The sequence below is a fragment of the Hemiscyllium ocellatum genome, chromosome 45, assembly GCF_020745735.1.
Source record: "Hemiscyllium ocellatum isolate sHemOce1 chromosome 45, sHemOce1.pat.X.cur, whole genome shotgun sequence".
In the NCBI taxonomy this organism is placed as follows: Eukaryota; Metazoa; Chordata; class Chondrichthyes; order Orectolobiformes; family Hemiscylliidae; genus Hemiscyllium; species Hemiscyllium ocellatum.
Genome location: NC_083445.1, coordinates 12408678 through 12428168, shown reverse-complemented (window position 1 = coordinate 12428168; position 19491 = coordinate 12408678). Strand labels below are relative to the sequence as shown.

At 40.9% G+C, this 19491-nt stretch overlaps 1 protein-coding gene across 1 annotated transcript; it reads right to left on the bottom strand.

Annotated features, from left to right (window-relative positions):
• Positions 1 to 4999: 4999 nt before the first annotated feature.
• On the bottom strand, positions 5000 to 13188 carry LOC132835953 (protein PET100 homolog, mitochondrial). Its single transcript, XM_060855102.1, has 4 exons — positions 13110 to 13188; positions 6628 to 6714; positions 6070 to 6102; positions 5000 to 5282 (listed from the first exon to the last, which is right to left on the bottom strand). The coding sequence occupies exons 1-4, from the start codon at positions 13137 to 13139 to the stop codon at positions 5187 to 5189; spliced, it is 246 nt and encodes an 81-aa protein (XP_060711085.1). The 5' UTR covers positions 13140 to 13188; the 3' UTR covers positions 5000 to 5186.
• Positions 13189 to 19491: the final 6303 nt, after the last annotated feature.

Sequence of the window (19491 nt, the reverse complement as noted above, 5' to 3'; positions counted from 1 at the left end):
CCCACTTAAGGTATTCTAATGGAATTTTAGTCATAGAGATGTACAGCACGGAAACAGACCCTTCATTCCAACTCGTCCATGCTGACCAGATATCCCAATAGACAAATTTGATTGATTGGTCTCTCTTTTCAGTAGTCTACTCCCTGTGAGAGATCATTTAATAAACCTTATGCCATGTATTAACTAAGCTAGAGGCAGGAGTCTCAATAACTGGAGTTTTTTTGAAGTGACAAAGAAGTTTGATGAGGGCAGAACGGTGGATATTATCGACATATAAGCAAGACATTCGACAAGGTTCCGCATGGTAGACTAGTGAGCAAGGTTAGATCACATGGAATCCAGGGAGAGCTAGCCATTTGTATACAAATGCAAGTAAGAGCCACAGGGTTGTAGTGGAGGGTTTTTTTTTGGACGGAGGTGTGTGACCAGCGGTGTGCCACATGGATTGGTGCTGGGTCCACTGCTTTTTGTCATTTACATAAATGATTTGGATGTGAATACAGGAGAAATGGTTAGTAAATTTGCAGTTTGTAGGGGACAGTGAACAGGATTATCTGAGAGAACGAGACGTTGATCAGATGGGCTGAGAGTGGCAGATGGAATTTAATTTAGATAAATGTGAAGGGCTGCATTTTGGAAAGGCAAGTCATGACAGGACTCATACACTTAATGGTACGGTCCTGGGGAGTGTTGCTGAACAAAGAGATCTTGGAGTGCAGGTTCATAATTCCTTGAAGGTGGGATCACAGGTAGATAGTACAGTGAAGAAGGTGGTTGATGCGTTTGCCTTTACTGGTCAGAACATTAAATTGAAGGAGTTGGGATATCGTGTTGCGGCCCAACAGGGCATTGGTTAGGCCGTGTTTGGAATACTGTGTTCAATTTTGTTCTCTCTGCTATAGGAAGAAGGTTGTGAAACTTGAAAGGATTCAAAAAAGATTTACAAGGATGTTGCCAGGGTTAGAGAGCTTGACCTATATGGAGAGGCTGAATAGGCTGGGGCTACTTTCCCTGGTGTTGGAGGCTGAGGGGTGACCACATTGAAGTTTATAAAATTATGAGGGGCATGGATAGAGTGAATAGTCAAGCTCTTTTTCACAGAGTGGGGAAGTCCTAAACCAGAGAGCATAGGCTTAAGGTGAGAGGGGAAAGATTTAAAAGGGACATAAGTGGCAACCTTTTCATGCAGAGGGTGGTGTGTGTGGAATGAGCTGCTGGCAGAGGCTGGTATTTCAACATTTAAATGGCTTCTGGATGGCTACATGATTAGGAAGGGATTAGCGGGATATAGGCCAAATGCTGACAAATTGGAGTAGATTAATTTAGTATAACTCTGTGACTCAACAACTGCCTCAGCCATATAGGGATTGAACTGACACTGTTAGTATCGGTGTATATCCCACACTAACAACTGAACTATTTGACTCCCCACATCAGTGCCTTACAGTGTATAACATCTAGAGATCCATTGCAGCAACTCATTCAGGTTGCTTGAAAAGCACTTTCCAAACCCGTGATCTCTACTACATGGAAGAACAAAGGCATCAGATAACTGGGAATACCATCACCTACAATAAGACCATAAGATGTCAGAGCAGGTGTAGGCCATTCAACAATTTATTCTGCTTTGCCATTCAACCAGGTCACAGCTGTTCCAATGATATTCAACTCCACTTTTCAACCTTTTCCTCATTACCTTTGATTCCTTTACTAGTTCAAAATCTGTTTATCTCAGCCTTGAATATCCTGAAGGACCCTGGACCATTCGGGAAGCTAAACAATTACATTCTGGAATTATTAATTGAATTTAAATTCCTCCAGGAGATGTGCTGGTGGGAATTAAACTCAGCTTCATAGCATTAGCCTGGGCCTCTAGATTTCTCGTCTAGTGGCATTAACACCAGACCGTCATCCACAAGTTGGCCCTCTAAGCACACACCATCTGACTTGGAACTACGTTGTGGTCCTTTCGCCGTCACTTTCCTGGACTGCCCTCCTTAATGATGCTGTGGTGTTCCTATGCCCATGGTGTGCAGCAGTTCAAGAAGGCAGCTTGTCACCACCTTCTTAAGGGCAACTATGTTCATAAATGCTGGCCTAACAAGTGATCTTCCCATCCAATGAATGAATCAAAGAAAATGAGAGTCATGAGGAAAATATGATATGATTTTAAATTTACTATGTTCAGAGCCACCATGACTCAGGTACTTAACCCTTTCTAACAGGTCAAGTTATAAAACTGAAGTTTCCAACATATTTTGCTTCCTGTGGCACGGCACCACCCAAACAACTCTGAGGCTTTCCGATAATCGTTTTGCACATTCTTCTATCCGCCCTCTAACAGCCGCAAACCATGTGGCGAATAGTAACACTGTACAGCCCAAGCCAATGCTGTGCAACCTTTTGTTGTTTAGATTTAATGATTATTAAAAAACACCAAGTAAAAGGTGCCACTGAGGCAGTGAGGTGAATCTGTTTTCAGAGATAACCATTCTAATGAAAAAAATCATTAAGCAAAACCTAGATTCACACAATTGTTTAGGTTTTTATATTTGTAGGTATAATTTTCCAGAAACATAATTGTTTAATTCAATTGTCAGCAACCTGCAAACATTTTAAACCTGGAATCTTACAGTGAGGCTAACGTACATATTCCCAGTTAACAGGTACATAATGTCTTCTTGCGATTCGACACAAGGCAGTCATCTAGTCCAACATACAAAATGGAACTACTGTGAGGCACTGAGGGAGTGCTGCATTTCTGGAGGCATAGCCTTTCCAACGAGGCCTTAAACTGAGGCCCATCTGCCTTCTTCATAAAGTCATTGGGTGATACAGCTGAGAAACAGACTCTGCTGTCCAACGCGTCTGCACTGAACAGACATCCCATTCTGATCTAGTCCCATCTGCCTACATTCAGCCCATATCCTTCTAAACCCTTCCTATTCATAGACCCATCCAAATGCCTTTTTCATGTTGTAATTGTACTCCCTCTGGCAGCTCATTCCATATATGTACCATCTTCTGGGTGAAAAAGCTGCCCCTTAGGTCCCTTTCAAATCTTTCCCATCTCACCTTAAACCTATGCCCTGTAGTTATGGACTCCCCCACCCTGAGGAAAAGACATTTTCTTTTCACCTTATCCATGCCCCTCATGATTAAATAAACCTCTACACTGCAACCAAATGGCTTTCCGTTTTGGATTGTTTTTTTCCTGAAGCTCTGCTATTTATCTCTGGGACCTGATGCTTACAGCATGGTCAATTTTAAACCTTTGTCTTCATATCACATGAGGCCCTGTCAGGGGATCTCAGGTTACTGACAGACTGTTAATAGATTACATAATCTCCATGTAATTGGTTTACTTGCACATTATTACTGTTCCTACAACCTTAACAAATGTTTGCTACAATATAGTTATGGCAGTGATCGCTTAGAATGTCAGAATCAAGAATGGTGTCACAGCGATCAGTATTTTCAGATTGTCCCTATCACTTATAAGTGTTATCCTGATGCCCATGTAAGCTTAAACTAGCAATCATTGCAAAAGCTATTGCACCAATCACCAACTGGGAAATAAATAGTTCAGTCTGTTTCCACTGGCATTTCCACATAAGGGAAACATTTCCTGAGCCTCTCACAGAGAGATCACACTGGTCACTAATGCAATATTTTATTTACTGTTTTAAGTAAGTCAATCATAATACAAAGAGTTAATCCTCTTGACTAAGTGTACCATTAAAAAAGGCACTTACCACACTGAGGAAAACACTACTCAGTGGAGGTATCAGTGATTAACCTGATATTCTAGCCACCTACACAGATGATAGAAGTTAGAATTAATGTAAAGTTGTCTCGTACTATTTAATTCAAAAGTGCCAATCAGACCTTTAACAAAAAAGATAAAAACAGTAATTACACCTCCTTAAAATGTAAAACCCTTTTCATAAAACCAAAATGTTTAATTTTCTGCATTGTTTTGTTGCTGCCTGGTCATCATAATTTATTATAATCTAGCTTCTAGTTCAGAGTGCAAGTGAAATTAATAGTAACAGTTATACACACTTGAACGATAGATTTCCCATTTGTTTCCCTGAATCAGATGTTTACATTCCCTGCATTAACAAAATGCACTTGTCATTATATACATCATGTTGCTTCCTCTTCCCATCCCTATCTACCAATGAAGTAGTTCCAAAATATTCTATTAGTCATTGTTCACCCAGTGTAAACAGTTGAGTGATTTTCTGGAATTGCATGTTCATGTAAAAAATAACTTCTTAAAATTGAGAAGATTTTCTTTGGATTCCAGCAATGAAGGTAGTCCCAATCGTTATGAATCAATGACAGACTGTACATAACAAATGGTCTACCATTGAAAAAGAGCCACCAAATCTGTCTGTATTCAGGCAACATTACAGTTTAACTCTGTCACAATTGTACAAATACAACAAAAAGACACAACTAGCAAATGCTACAAGGTTTATTGCTCTCATTGAGGTAATGCAATTCCGGACTGTAGGAAGCATTTGGAATAGAAAGCAATTGGGTGCTGGGGAAAATATAAGCACTACCACAACTAGGCAGTAGTGTGGGGGTTAGAAAAAAACAGGAGACGAGGTAGCTGATTAGCTCAAGTGTAAAAAAGAAAAAAAAGAAAGCAATTGGGATCACTGAAGCACTAGGTAAATAGTGGATCAACATTAAACTGTTAGAGCAGGCGGATGCAGACTACCACTAGAGGCAGAGCTCTGCAAAAGATGGAAGCCTAACTAAAGATGGCTGACATTCAAATTATGCTTCTCTGGCTCAAATAATGTCTGGTCACCACAAGCAAATTCCTCAAACCGTAACAGTACAATTACCACAGTTGGCATGCCTCTGAATCTAATACACTGATGCACACTTCAAAAAGGTGCAGTGGTCAAAACCAGAAGACCTTTATGATGTGCAAATTATGTGCAAATATTCTACAAACAAATTTTTTTACCAGCACTGCTATAGTTACAAATTACTTTTATTTTGTAAAAAATAATTTAAGATCAGTGCTTTACGTACAGTTTGGCTTTTATGCAATAATCAACAACTGATAAAGATTCTCAGAGAAGAGAAAAAAAGTCTTGCAAAGTTCCAACACTTCAATCAATTGAAGACATGGTGACAGCCTGTGCAATATTGACTCTGTTTTACTGTTCTTGTGTTTTCTGAGTTTCGAGAGTACGCAGTAATTTTTGTTCCCGTTTTTCCCTCATTCGTTCCTTGAAGTCTTCCAACTCTTTGCGCTGTGATCATTAAAAGAAAGCAGCATCAGAATCAATTCTTGAAGCTGAACAATAGTTCAGAGGTGTGTGTTTGTTTATTAAAATACTTTTAAAAACTACCCTTATGGTATTGTGTTGCGAGAACTGGTTGAAGTATTTATGATCATTGCATCTCTCAAAAGCAATAACACAATATCTCTGCAAGTAGGAAACTATTTATAAGAGCTCAACAGGATGATAGTTGCTGCCCTCTCTCTAGTGATAATGGAAATAAATGATTGCCATGGGACATTAAACAGGAAATTATTTTTGCAGCTTGTAGAATGTTCCATTACTGAAGTTTTGTTTTTTAAAATTTTCAATCTTGCTATAAGCCACTTGTAAAATTATTTTTTGGTCATTGAAATTTAAGCAAGGTTGGAGCTGGAATGGGCCATTCAGCCCTTCAAATCTGCTACTGTTCAGAGTGATCATGGCAGATCGTCTACTTCAAACCAGCTTCCTGTATTATCTCCAAAATCCCTCAATTCTTTTAGAATACTGCAAATGTAAGAAGTGCTTTATGAGAAAAGTAAACTGAAATGTTCACTGTTCATATTTAGCCAGCTGATTGCCATTGTGTAAATTTTCACAACGTATTTAGATTTTATTTTCAAGTGTACTAAAGTGCAGAAGTACAGGAGTGCAATGAAAATGTCGCCAAACACTGTGCCACTTTGGGTACAAAGGAACCTAGATTCAAAAACTTAGGTACAAAGTATTAGGATAAACATGTTAAAAAGTAAGGTTCAGGAGTTCAGGTACTTACACGCATCTTCTCTTCTGGCGGATAGATCTCTCTCTGAAAAATACAAAACCACCTGATGAAGGAGCAGTGCTTCAAAAGCTAGTGCTTACAAATAACCTGTTGGACTATAACCTAATCTGTGGGATTTTTAACATTGAAATATACAAGGTGAAGTGCACTCAACAGTACAGAAAGCACCTTACAAAGTTATGAGAAAAATAACCCTCACAAGAAAGGAACTTCCCATTATTTTATAAAGCCCAACAGTTGGCTAGACTGGAAAGGGGGCAGAATCGAAACAGAGTGAACTTATGATTATGCCACTTTGAATTTGTAAAAGATCAGAGTTAGATCCCAGACACTGAAATTTGTTCTTCTAACCAACGTACCCAACCATCAAGGTGTGAAAGAGCTTATGGACTACTCTACCTTTGATCTTTTGCTTGAGGAGGAATTACTGACAAAATGTACGCTTTACTTAGCTTTCTGAAACTCAGTATCTCATGCCAAGTGAATGTCAATACACATTTCAATGTCACCTTTTGAACAACTGCAAATTGCAGCCTGTCACTCACTGACCTTTCTTTTGATCACATACTCCTCAAAGTATTCTGCTTGATTGGAGATCCAAAACACTGTCACAGGGAATGACAGGTAAAGGCACATCTGATGATAAAGAAACAGTTAATATCATAAACAGCTTGACTGCTTTGTGTCCACACAATTATCCAGACTTTTACAATCATTCGAGCCTCACACTGGTGTATAAACATTCAAGAATGCATTTACATAACAATCAGTAAACTGACTCAAGCAATGAGCTACTTTATATGTAAGCCACTGCATTCAAAGTGAAAACACAGCTAATTTATATTAGCAATACCTCGCAGAAATGGAGAGGAAGGTCTATTATACTTTGGGACAAATGTTAGCCTGGACATTGAACAATGATGTGGGTTATTCAACATCACCTCCATCAGCTGTGGATTACTGTCACATCCAAAGAAGACTTTCAACATTATATTACCTCCTCGATAATGGAACATTAAATTACATCCCATCTCTAATTGTCTTTGTAAGAATGATGATGAGCTGCCTTCCTGAACCATTGCAGTCCATATGGTGTAAGTACATCCAAAGAGCTATTAGGGTAGGTGGTTCCATGATTTTGACCCAGTGACGCTGAAGGAACAGCCATATATTCCCAGTCAGCATCCTGAGAGACATGTAGGGGAACTTGCAAGTCATGGTATTGCCCTGTTTTTGCTATCCTGGACCTCATAAATCATAGAATTCAGGGCATGAAAGGTGCTGAAACTTTCATGAATTCCTACAACGCACCTTGTGGTTAGTGCACACTGCTACTACCTGCATTGGTGATGGTAGGAGCAAATGCTAAGGTGTTAAATGGGATGTCAATTAAATAAGCTACTTTGTCCTGGATTGTGTCAAGCTTTGAATGTTGTTGAAGCTGCACTCTTCTAGGTGAGTGGAGAAAAATTCATTTCACTCCTGATTTGCAGCCTGTAGATGGTCTGCAGTCTTTGAGGAGTCAGTTGAGTTACTCTCAGCAGAATCTCCAGCATCTAATCTGCTCTTAAGAGTTATACAGCATAGAAACAGATCCCTTGGTTCAACTCATCCACACTGACCATAGAAAGCATCACAGCATGGTATGCCAACTGCTCCTCCCAAAACTGCAAGAAACTACAGAGAGTTGTGAACACAGTCTAGTCCATCACTCAAACCAGCCTCCCATCTATTGACTCCAACTATACTTCCCACTGCCTCAGGGAAGTAACCAAAATAATCAAAGACCCCGGTTATTCTCACTTCCACCCTCTTCTATTGGGCAGAGGATAAAAAAAATCTGTACACACGTACGTACAGATTCAAAAACAGCTTCTTCCCTGCTGTTATCAGACTTTTGAGCAGATCTTTCAAATGTTAGTTCTGATCGCTCTCCCTCTCTTTCTGCATCTTCTCTGCAGCTATAACACTGTACGCTGTTCTGCTACCCTGATGCTTTATATGGTACCATCTACCTGTGTAGCAAAACAACATTTTTCACTGTATGCGACAACAATAAATCAAGTTTCCCAAACTAAGCTCGTCCCATTTCCTTGCATTTGGCCCATATCCCTCTTAAACTTTCCTGTTCATGAACCTGTCCAAATGTCTTTTAAACGTTATAACTATATCTGTGTGAAAATGTTGATCCTTGGATCCCTTTCAAATATTTTCACTCTCACCTTAAAATGATGTCCTTTAGTTTTGAACTCCCCTATGATACAAAAAAGACATTTGCTATTCATCTTATCTATGCCCCTCCTGAGTTTATAAATCTCTATAAGATCACCCCACAACCTCCTATGCTCCAGTGAAAGAAGTCCCAGCCTACCTGTAAACTCAAACATTTCAGTCCTGATAACATCCTTGTAAATCATTTCTGTACCCCTCCAATTTAATAATAACCTTCTTATAGTAGAGCAACCAGAACTTTACACAGTAATCCAAAAGTTACCAATATCCTGTACAATTACAACAAAACGTCCCAACCGCTATAATCAATGGTCTGAGCAATGAAGGCTAGCGTATCAAATGCCCTTCTCACCACCTTTCTACTTGCGATGTAACCTTCAAGGAACTATGTAGCTAAACCTGGAGGTCTCTGCATTCACATAGTACTTATATGGCTGGCCCAGTTCAGTTTCTGGTCAATGGCAACCCCCAGAATGTTGTTTGTTAAGGATTCAGTGATGGCAACATATGGAATATCAAGAAGAGATCAATGTTCTCCACCACTGTAAATATACAACTTCTGTATGAAATTTATAACATGAGGATTCAAATTCTTAGTTTTCTTTCCAATTGGTACATTACGACTCTTTCTTTCTTGCACCCTTGACAGGAATCAATCTTACAATCTCCTCCTCTCTCAGAAACAGACAATAACAATAAACACATACCAATGCATTGGAATCCACCAATTGGTATAAATGTTGTGATCATGATCATTGTATGGAAATAAATAATCCGTGCACAGGGCACAATTTCAAAATTTGTGGGTGTTACAAAACCTGAGTATTTTAACTGTGCGGATTGTACAAAACTTCAATAAGATATAGACATCTTGGTGGAGTGAGAGAAAGTGAGGACTGCAGCTGCTGGAGATCAGAGTCAAAATGTGTGGTGCCTGTTGAAGAGCTTATGCTTGAAATGTTGACTCTCCTGTTCTTCTGATGCTGCCTGACCGGCTGTGCTTTTTCAACACCACACTTTTTGATATTGGTGGAGTGGGTGATAGGTGGCAGATGGAGTTCAATGCAAAAAAATGTGAGGTAAGTTTGATAGGAAATACATGAAGGATCAATATAAAATAAAACAGTACAAATCTAAAGGAGCAGAGGGACCTGGGTGTACATGTGCATAGGTGACAAAAGGTGGCTGCATAGTTTGTACCAACACTTAAGTAAAACTTAGGATAATGTATGTTTTATTATAGGGGCATACAATGTAGTGGAAGGAGGTTATGCTTAACTTGCGCAAGAAACTAATTTTGTCTCATCTAGAGAGTTGCAACAAGCCCTGGCACTGGTGAATGCAGAGGGTGGTTTATAAGAGTGGTTCAAGGGATAAGGAATATGAAGATAGATTGGGAGAAGTCGTCACTGCTTTCCCCATAGAAGAGAAGGCCAAGAAGAAATCTGACTGAAGCATTCAAGTCAAGAGGAGTCTGAACAGAGTCAATCGGGTGAAACTGTGCCCACTTGTGAAATAATTGAGAACAAACGCAGACAGATGTAAAATACTTAGTACAAGAAGCAAAAGTTATAGGAGGGAAAACATTTTTATACATTGAGTGGTTAGAATCTAGAGGCATTGTCTAGCAGTGTGGTACAGGCAAGTTCAATTAAATATTTGAAAATAAACAGTGTGTGGGGTGAGGGGAAAAGCCAGAACAGCACCAAGCAAGACTTGCATTTGGATAGTTGGCACAGACAACAGGCTGAGTGACATTCTTCTATGCTCTGACAATTTTAAGATTCTCTGAAAACTTGAAAGATTACGAAATAAAAACATAAAAACAATGGTGAACTGAATCCATCACAAAACAAGTGAAAAAGTAAAAATTGCAAAAGGTCTGGCTTGACAACGTGAGTCGCTAGGTATTGCTAAAGCATTCCTTTTATCTGCTACTAATGGGTACATTTTCCAAAATGACTGAAAGCACCTCAAGCATTTAATATGGTTGAGATGGGAAAATAACTGGACGCAATCACTTGAGAGCAGCAAATGGAAAATAGTATTGAAGAGAAATGATTAAAGAATTGCTAACAGGAAAGACAAAGATGGAAAAGAAATAGGGCTGTAAGCAATGGAATACAGTCTTTTTTTTGTCGAAAAATTATGAGCAAAAATTCACCTAAAGCAGCTTTTCTCTTTAATACATTATTACTTGATGGTATGTGGCAAAATCAAACTGTTCAACTCCTGTGATTGCAACAGGCCATCAAGCAATATCAAAAACATTTTTTTTCCTGCTCTCGGTCACACCTTTTCATCCCTTTGAAATTAATGTTTTGTAAACAGTTGAGTCTAAGCAGCTATCAAAAGACAAATGTGAACAACTTGCAATCAACAGAGGAGGATTGAACACAACCTTAGATTTCATGATAGTGAATTATGCATCATTTCTTGACATAGAATGTTCAGAATAGAAAGAAGCCATTGGACCCAACATGTTTTATACTCTACATTTATTTCCTCCCACTCCTCCACTACTCACTCAGACAGCATAACCTTCTATATCTTTCTCCCTTGTATTTATCTAGTCTTTTCATTATTTTTTCCAATATATCCATAATATTCCACTCAACTACCCCCAGCAGTCTTCAGATTTCTTCTGAATTACATATTGCTGCATTGACCTTCATTTTCAAAGGAAGATGCAAACAAAGCATTGAGAGATCCCAAGACAGAACACAGCCTCAGGTGATGCTTGAAATCGAATTTCAGATTTCAATCACCTCGGGAGAGAAGGTAGCTTACTGTCACAAAGTCATCAATCCATAAAGGTTAACTTTACATTTTCTCTCTCTCTCATTCAAAACACACAAAGATTCTGCTGAATAGTTTTGCTGCTGCAGCAGCCAATACAAGAAACACACTACAGCAGCGTTGAAACCTTTTGGAAGCCAGAAATAGAATCTGGTTTAAAACAAGGAACTGCTGGTGTTGAAACTAAAAAGATCAGAAATCGCCAGAGACACTTGTGGGGAGAGAAAGTATTGTTGATGTTTCAAGTCCAATGACCCTTCTTCAGAACTGAGAGCTGCGAGGAAAAGGTGGTGCTTATCTCCCTAACACCTTCTACATCATTGTGAACACAGCTGAGGTTATGTAAGTCAACCTTCCATCCATCTGCACTTTTGCTGCCTCTGAAAGACAGCCATCATCATCAAAGATGCCTCCCACCCCAGTTACAATCTCTTTCAACCTCTTCAATTGAGCAGAAGATACAGAAGCTTAAACACATGTACCAACAGCTTCAAAGAGATCTTTTTCCCCTCTGTTCATAGACTTCCGAACGGACCTCTCAAATTTAAAATCTAATACTGATCTTGCTTTTTCTGTCCAATCGCCCTATACCGTTGAATGTTACGTACTGCATGCAAAACGAACTTTTTTGCTGTACCGAGATACATATGACCATAATAAATGAAACCAAAATAAAATCCATTAGAAGCATAAATATCAACTTCACTGAGCTGCTAACAGGCTATTTAGCTTTAATGCAGTATCTCTCTCGCATGACCACTTGTCTGTCCTTGGCATGTTGCATGCTCCTCCAAATCAAAGCGCAAACTGGTGGAACAACATCTCATCTTCAAACTAGGCAGTTTACAAACTTCTGGGTTCAATATTGAGTTCAACACCATCAAACCGTGAACTCATTCCTCCCCTTTCTTTTAGATTTATTTGTTGCAGTACCCCACCCCTGCTCCCCCTCCCCCAGTGGGCCCAGGCTGGCAGTTAAACACACCATTGCTCTGCCATTCTTACATTCTGATCACTTAATCTGATAGTCCAACATGCTTCCCCCAGAACTCCAAGACCCTGCAAGGACTGCCACAAACACTACGTAGGACAAATAGGAAGAAAGTTAGCCACCAGGATACATGAACACCAGCTAGCCACAAAAAGACACGACCCTATCACCCTCGTAGCCCTAAACATGGATTTAAAAAAAACACCATTTCGACTGGGACAACACATCTACCCTGGGACAGGCTAAGCAAAGACATGCCAGAGAATTCCTAGAGGCCTGGCACTCCAACCACAACGCCATAAGCAAGCACGTAGATGGCATTTAGATCTACCAACCCCTCAGAAAACAAACAGGAAATGACATTTCCACAAATCCCAGGAACCCCATCCAGGAGAAAGATATAAATAGAAAGCAGGAGACAACAGCTTCGCTTCACTTGGAGGTCGCCACTGATGATGTTACCTAGCCAGGTAATGAAACGTCTGGATATCAAACCTACAGCTCAGCGAGCAACACCTACACCCTAAACTGATTGGTGTGACTGTGAGTGTGTCCATCATTTGTCCTCTTGCCTTTCCCCTTCCATGGCCTAGGAATTTCTTTGCTGCCCCAGGAACAGATTTAATGGCATTTGTTTGGCTTCCTGCCACTTTCATAACATTACACTCCCAGTCCCAGTCCCAGTCCCAGTCCCACTCCCTGTCCCTGTCCCACTCCCTGTCCCTGTCCCACTCCCTGTCCCTGTCCCTGTCCCACTCCCTGTCCCTGTCCCTGTCCCACTCCCTGTCCCTGTCCCTGTCCCTGTCCCACTCCCTGTCCCTGTCCCTGTCCCTGTCCCTGTCCCACTCCCACTCCCACTCCCACTCCCACTCCCACTCCCTGTCCCACTCCCTGGCCCGAGGTTGCTCCTCCCTGGATAACTGCTGCTGCTGCTTCACATATTCGGTATTAACATTATAGTTCCCCATCCCACCCCGGGCCCATGATTTTATATCCCCACAGCATTTACCCGGAATATCTCCAGCTTCACTCCCCCCATCTTCACTCCCTCTCAACCGTCACCGGATAGCGCCGTAACGGCCGCCGCCATTGGCTGGAAGCCCCGGCCAATCGGCTCAGACGCCCACCGCACCGCCGCGTATGACGGCCGCTGATAGGCTCAGCGCGGGTAGCCATGGAGACACCGTCGCAAGGAGACGCAGTGCCCGGCAGCGCCCGCTCCGGTAACAGGTGGAAGCGCAGAATCCCGACCGTGTGGAGGCAGGCCATTCTGTCCATCGAGTCCACACCGACCGTCGAGAAGCATTCAACCCAGGTATACTCCCCTCCGCGCCATCCCTGTACCCCTGCATTTGCCATGGCCAATCCCCCGTAACCTGCACATCCCTGGGCACTATGGGTAATTTAGCATGGCCAATCCACCCTAACCTACACATCCCTGGGCACTATGGGTAATTTAGCATGGCCAATCCACCCTAACGTGCACATCCCTGAACACGCTGGTAATTTAGCATGGCCAATCCACCCTAACCTACACATCTCAGACAGTATGGGTGTGAGAAACAAAGCTCACTCACTTCAATAATTTCAGTCTGAGACAAGATCTGAATCAGTAGTGTCATTTATTTTACCCTTGCAAGAGGGTGCGATGTTCCACTGTCTACAGGGCAGGGACACACACACCCTGAATTCAACGAATACACGATATTTATGTAATTTGGTTCCTTTTTTTAATCCCATTGTTCCTCCCCGTTTACATCTTCCACTTCTCTAAGACCGGTACCCATTACTCCTGTTTATCGCTTGCCTTATCCTGCCTTATCTGTGACAAAATGCTTATTTCTGGCCTCACAAGGAAGTTTGACCACATCCCGCTGTGGCCCATTTTTAGGTATAATGTACTCCCTCCATCTGTGCTTTCCCCAACCATACTGATCCTTATGACCTTCTAATTGTGGTTTGTTCCTGTGTTTCTGTAAAAGTGGGAAACATATGCTTATAATTACTGTTTGTGCAAGCATATCTGGCTTAACCTACATCCTCACAGCACCTGATCTATTTGTCTGTAACATCTGCCATTGTTTTACAGTCACGTTTCATTCTTGCATACAATTTTAGCTAATACAAAAACAATATGTATTTCCTCCACATAGTTTGCATTCTAGTTGAATCAGCTCTTAGTTGAAACAGTTACACACTGGTGTGAGTTCACTTACTTTGCATAAGTAATTATAATTGCAAAAATAACACTACTTTACCCTTATCCCACAATTTCCCCTTTTTCTTTAATTATCATTTGTTACCTTCTGCATTTTTCTTTTAAGCATCGCCCCCGAAATTCGCAAGCATCATTCCGGAGATTTCATCCATTTTGGTCTCACTCATCCTCTCATTATTTAGTCAATAAAGTTCCTCTGCCTGATTTCCTTTTAGGGGCATCTGTTTCATTAAGGTTGTCTCAATCAGTCTTTGAGTGTGCCCTCGTATACAGGGTATGATACAACAGCCAATGGCCACCAATGCCCCGACTACTACTATCAGGGAAGTAAGGATGGAAACCACCACCCCCTTCCATTTTCCAAACCATGATTCAAGCCATCCCGTGAGAGATGTGTCTACTCCTGAATTCTCAGCCAGTTCCTCTGCTAAGGTAGTCAATCCCCTTAAGGCCCGAATAATTGAACCATCAGGCGCAGTGTTATTAAGAATCAAGGTACAACAGCTTCTTCCTAACATCACACACCCTTTTTCTGCTAAAATTACATCAAGGGCCATTCTGTTTTCCCATGCCATCCCACTTGTCGCATCAAGCTGTTCTGTTATTCCTTTAACCGCATCTCTTGTATAATTTATAAATCACTGTTGATTATCGAAAATGTTATTTATCCAATCTACATTTTTATTAATTGTTACCCACCAAAAGAGAGCTGACTCAAAGCCTGCTGCAATCTGGTTACGAATCTTGAACTCATCAGGTAACACCCCCCCCGGACTCCTATAGAATCGAGATAAATCCTGTCATCGAAAGAAGTGTCTAACAGTAATCTTTAACCCCTTCCTTTTTCCCCTACTATCTTTTCCTTCTCAAATGCCAGGGTAAATGGAATTGCCAATTGTACAATTGCACATATCCCTCTCCAATCCAGAGGTAGCGTGGGTCTCAATATTTTGTCTCCACGTACCACCACAGATCCGCTCGGGGAACCTTTAGTGCTGAGTAGTTCCCTCGCTTGAGCTGAAAATGTGTTGCTATAAAAGCGCAGCAAGTCAGGCAGCATCCAAGGAACAGGAAATTCGACGTTTCGGGCATTAGCCCTTCACATTTTCAGCTCTGATCTCCAGCATCTGCAGACCTCACTTTCTCCTCGAAGATAGTTCCCTCCCTTGTCCGTTTCGGTGACATTCTTAATCTCTGTACATAATTTCAGCCCCCCCAAATCTCTAGACCGATTTGTACCTCGTACCACGACGTGTGATTTGCAACTGTGGCTGAAAACGTAGGGGGGGGGCTTTTAAATCTTTTTTCTCCAAGGGAGGGAACATCAGAGATAGGGAAGTACAATTCCTATCATTCCATGCAGTCTCATCCTGATACAGGGCTATCATACATTCATGCCCTTCCTGTCTCACTTCCACCCGAGGACAAAGGGAACCACCTGAGGCCACTGGCCTACCGGAGGCACGTGCATAGCAATTGCTCTTGTTCAGACGTTTTACAGTATACTTTACCCATTCAACCCAGGCATTTGCATCCCTGTACCCAGTTTCTATTTCGATGGTCTGTTTCAAGTCCTTTACCTCTATAATTTTTACTACTTTAGGGTCATCAGGAGGGGTGAAAGGTTGTAAATGTGTTGCTGGTCAAAGCACAGCAGGTTAGGCAGCATCTCAGGAATAGAGAATTCGACGTTTCGAGCATAAGCCCTTCATCAGGCTTATGCTCGAAACGTCGAATTCTCTATTCCTGAGATGCTGCCTAACCTGCTGTGCTTTGACCAGCAACACATTTGCAGCTGTGATCTCCAGCATCTGCAGACCTCATTTTTTACTGGGGTGAAAGGTTGTACCTTATTATCCAGTAGTTCTACCCGTTTTCCCTGTCCTACACTAATTCGAAAACAACAACCCGAGAAATCCTTTCCGTTTACTTTTATTTCTATCCCAAATGTTTCATTTAATTGTATCTCATAGGTGACCCCCCCCCAGAATTGCTTCGTGCCATGTGGTTTTCTTTATTGTCAGGTATATTGGGCTATACTTTTTATCGGGACAATTGCAAGCTGGTCGGAAGGAGGTCCGGTGTACTGTGACGAGACCATTATACCAAGTACCATCCCCAAGGCCATCTCCATAGGACTTAAGATGTATCTCAGAGCTGTGGTACTGTCTCTGATTATCTACATCCCCACAATTTACTAAGCTGCATGCATCAGCGTCTATTACTTGTGCATTATCAGACTCAGGAACCGTTAATAATACATATGAAAATAATATTTGACAAAATCCCAATACTAAGAGGGCTAGCATCATGACTCTAAGCATTCCCAGTATTCTAAAAATCATGCTGAAGCACAAAAAGACTTAATATACAATCCTACAGAAATAATCCCCGCGCTTGCGTCGCCACTGTATAATCAGTTACTCAAGGTCTCTTTAGTCTGAGTTTCAGCGGGTCTTGCATTGATTCGGCTGTCCAGACTTCTTCCTCAACTGGAGATTCCACCGGCCCTTTGATCCAAGTGTCGTGAGTCCAGCCTTTTTCTGCCGTCCTTATTGCCATTTCGGTAGTCAAAAGAGCCTGGTATGACCCTTCCCAGTCCGGTTGCAATTTAGTCCCTGTTCGTGATTTTACTAAGACACAATCTCCTGGCTGGATGGGATGAACAGTGAATTCAAGGGGTGGAGTCTGTGCCAATAAAATCTGTTTCCTGAGGAAAGACAAAGAGGAGGACAAGCCCAGTATATACTTCTTTAAGAACAAATCTTTAGTTTCTGGGATTGGCAGTGGCCAGATATAGGAACTTCCCAAGGACCTGGGACAGTAGGTATTAGGGAATAAACCACCGCTTCCTGTGGATTCAGAGCTGCTTCTTTCGTTACCTCATCAGCCAGTAATGTAGCTTTCCATTATTTAATTAACAATGAATTAATGCAGTCATGTTTTAAATGAACCAGGAATCAATATGACAGGTCACTGAGACTGTGTGAAGGGATCCTGCCAATTAATATTGATTCAGGCTAACACAATCGATTTATTGTAAATATTAATTATTAATTATATATTATATAAATATAAAAATCATTATCTTAATTCAGGGTGGAAACGCAGCAAACGACCAAAAGATTTTTAAAACTGTAATTGCGCAGTTCTATTTGTTTACCAGTCACTTGTGCTTTCTCATTCTGTTTCTGTAATTGTTTTGCTCGAGCACATTCATTTTTAAGAACCTCAACAGATTCCAGAGCACCATTTGCAGTTACTTCAGTCCCAATTTGGTGGCAGTATTTTGTCATGAGCGCAAAACTAATTCTTCGTGCCTCTCATCACAAAACTGTCACCCTAATCCAATTAACCCTTTCGTTCCCTTTATCTTGGGCTTAAATTTTAAGGATGACCTTGCTGCCGCTGTATCGACTAGTAAAACTAAGTCCTCTTTATAAGGTCCCACCTTTAAATTTATCAAGGGTTCCTGGTGGGTCCCCGGGGGCAGGAACTCCTGACACCTTTATTTTTCATCAAGGTTCATAAACGGCACTGTCTTTACTTCCTTTTTAAATCTGGGCACTCTCTCTTAAAGTGACCCGTCCTTTCACAGTAATAACATCCCGCCTGTGGGGATTTCCACTTCGATCCTTGTTCCTGTTCACCAGACCCCTTAACATCTCCTCCCTGACCATTCCGGTTTCTTTCTCCTTTTAGTTTTGTCCTTTTCTTTATTATCTCATCAACCGTGGGCTATCATTATTTTTGCCTTTTGTTTCCACTTCTCTTGTTACGTTGCCAGATCAATTGCTGACCCAATTTAACCAACTGAACAGCCTTAGGGCCACTCAATGGCTGTTCTTCATCACCCAATGTTTTATTTAGACCTTGGGAATTTTTTTTAAGAAATATTGCAATATTTCTTGCTCCCCATAGCTTCAAATACCAATTCATCAATTCATGCTTGACTAACTTTAAAGCCTGTTCCTAACTTGTAAATATATTTATATATTTACATTCATTTATTCAGTATTTAATATTTAAAATGTAAAATGCATCCAGTTCCCAACTTTGAAATCCACTATAATTATCCAGTTTTGGTCCCTTAATTTAAATCCAAAATTAGTTTTCTTAAGTAGTCCTGACCAATCATTGCTCAATTACAATGCTATAGGTCGTGAAATAATCAGAGCTGCCTTAAAAGAATTTGTATATTCAAGTTAAAACAAAACCTTCTAACGCATGAATAATGGCCGAATCCAAGGTCACCGATATTAACTATAGGATTTTGTTTTTACTACAATCTATTGTTGAACTGAAACTTCAACTGTCCTCCATAAATCGCTTTTATGTAAGGATAAAAGAGATTAGTTAGAAACTGATAGTAAGGCAGTCATGACCTGTAAAAAGAACAGGAGTTATCATTTTTTTTTCATAATCACTATAGAATCCTTAACCTTAAAAGAAATCATGTTAAGATTCCATAACAAAAATCAGATTCAAAACAGTCCTGGAACTCAAGCTCCAGGGAATAAAGCACAAACATTCAATCACCAACAAACAAATGTCCATTCAAACCAAATCACAAAGGGTTAAACTTTCTACCAGCTGTACAGCTCTTTTCGTTCTCTCTCTCTCACACATCATATCTCACAGACACTTTCTGAGCTTTTTGCAACAACACCTCTGGGTGCTCCTCGCTTCAGCCCTCTATCTTTTGAATATTTTTCTGGATGTCTGGCCATGATTTAGTTACAAAGTGTATCTTCAGTAGCCCTTCAGCCACTAGTCCTTCCTACTTGAAGCATAATCTGATTCCTCCTGACTGTGAGGCTGTTTTTCATTGACATATGAATTCAAATATTTACAAACCCAGTCGTCATCCGACCCGTACTTTGGCCAGAAGACGGCGGGACGAAGAATGGATTCCTTAGTCCATACAAAGCAACAATATTTAATCATCTTTCTTCCCTTGTACAAGTATTATTTTTCCAATTCCACAACATCCTGCCCAACGGACTTTCTGGAGGTATGTTGTAAGGGACCCCGCCTCCATTTCCATTGCCTTTGTCTTCTTTTGTTCTCCCGGAGGCTTTTTCCTTACCCACGGCATAACCCATATTGAGTTCCTTTGTTAGTCCCTTATTAACTACTAAAACCCAATCCTGGCCACCAAGGCAGTACTTAA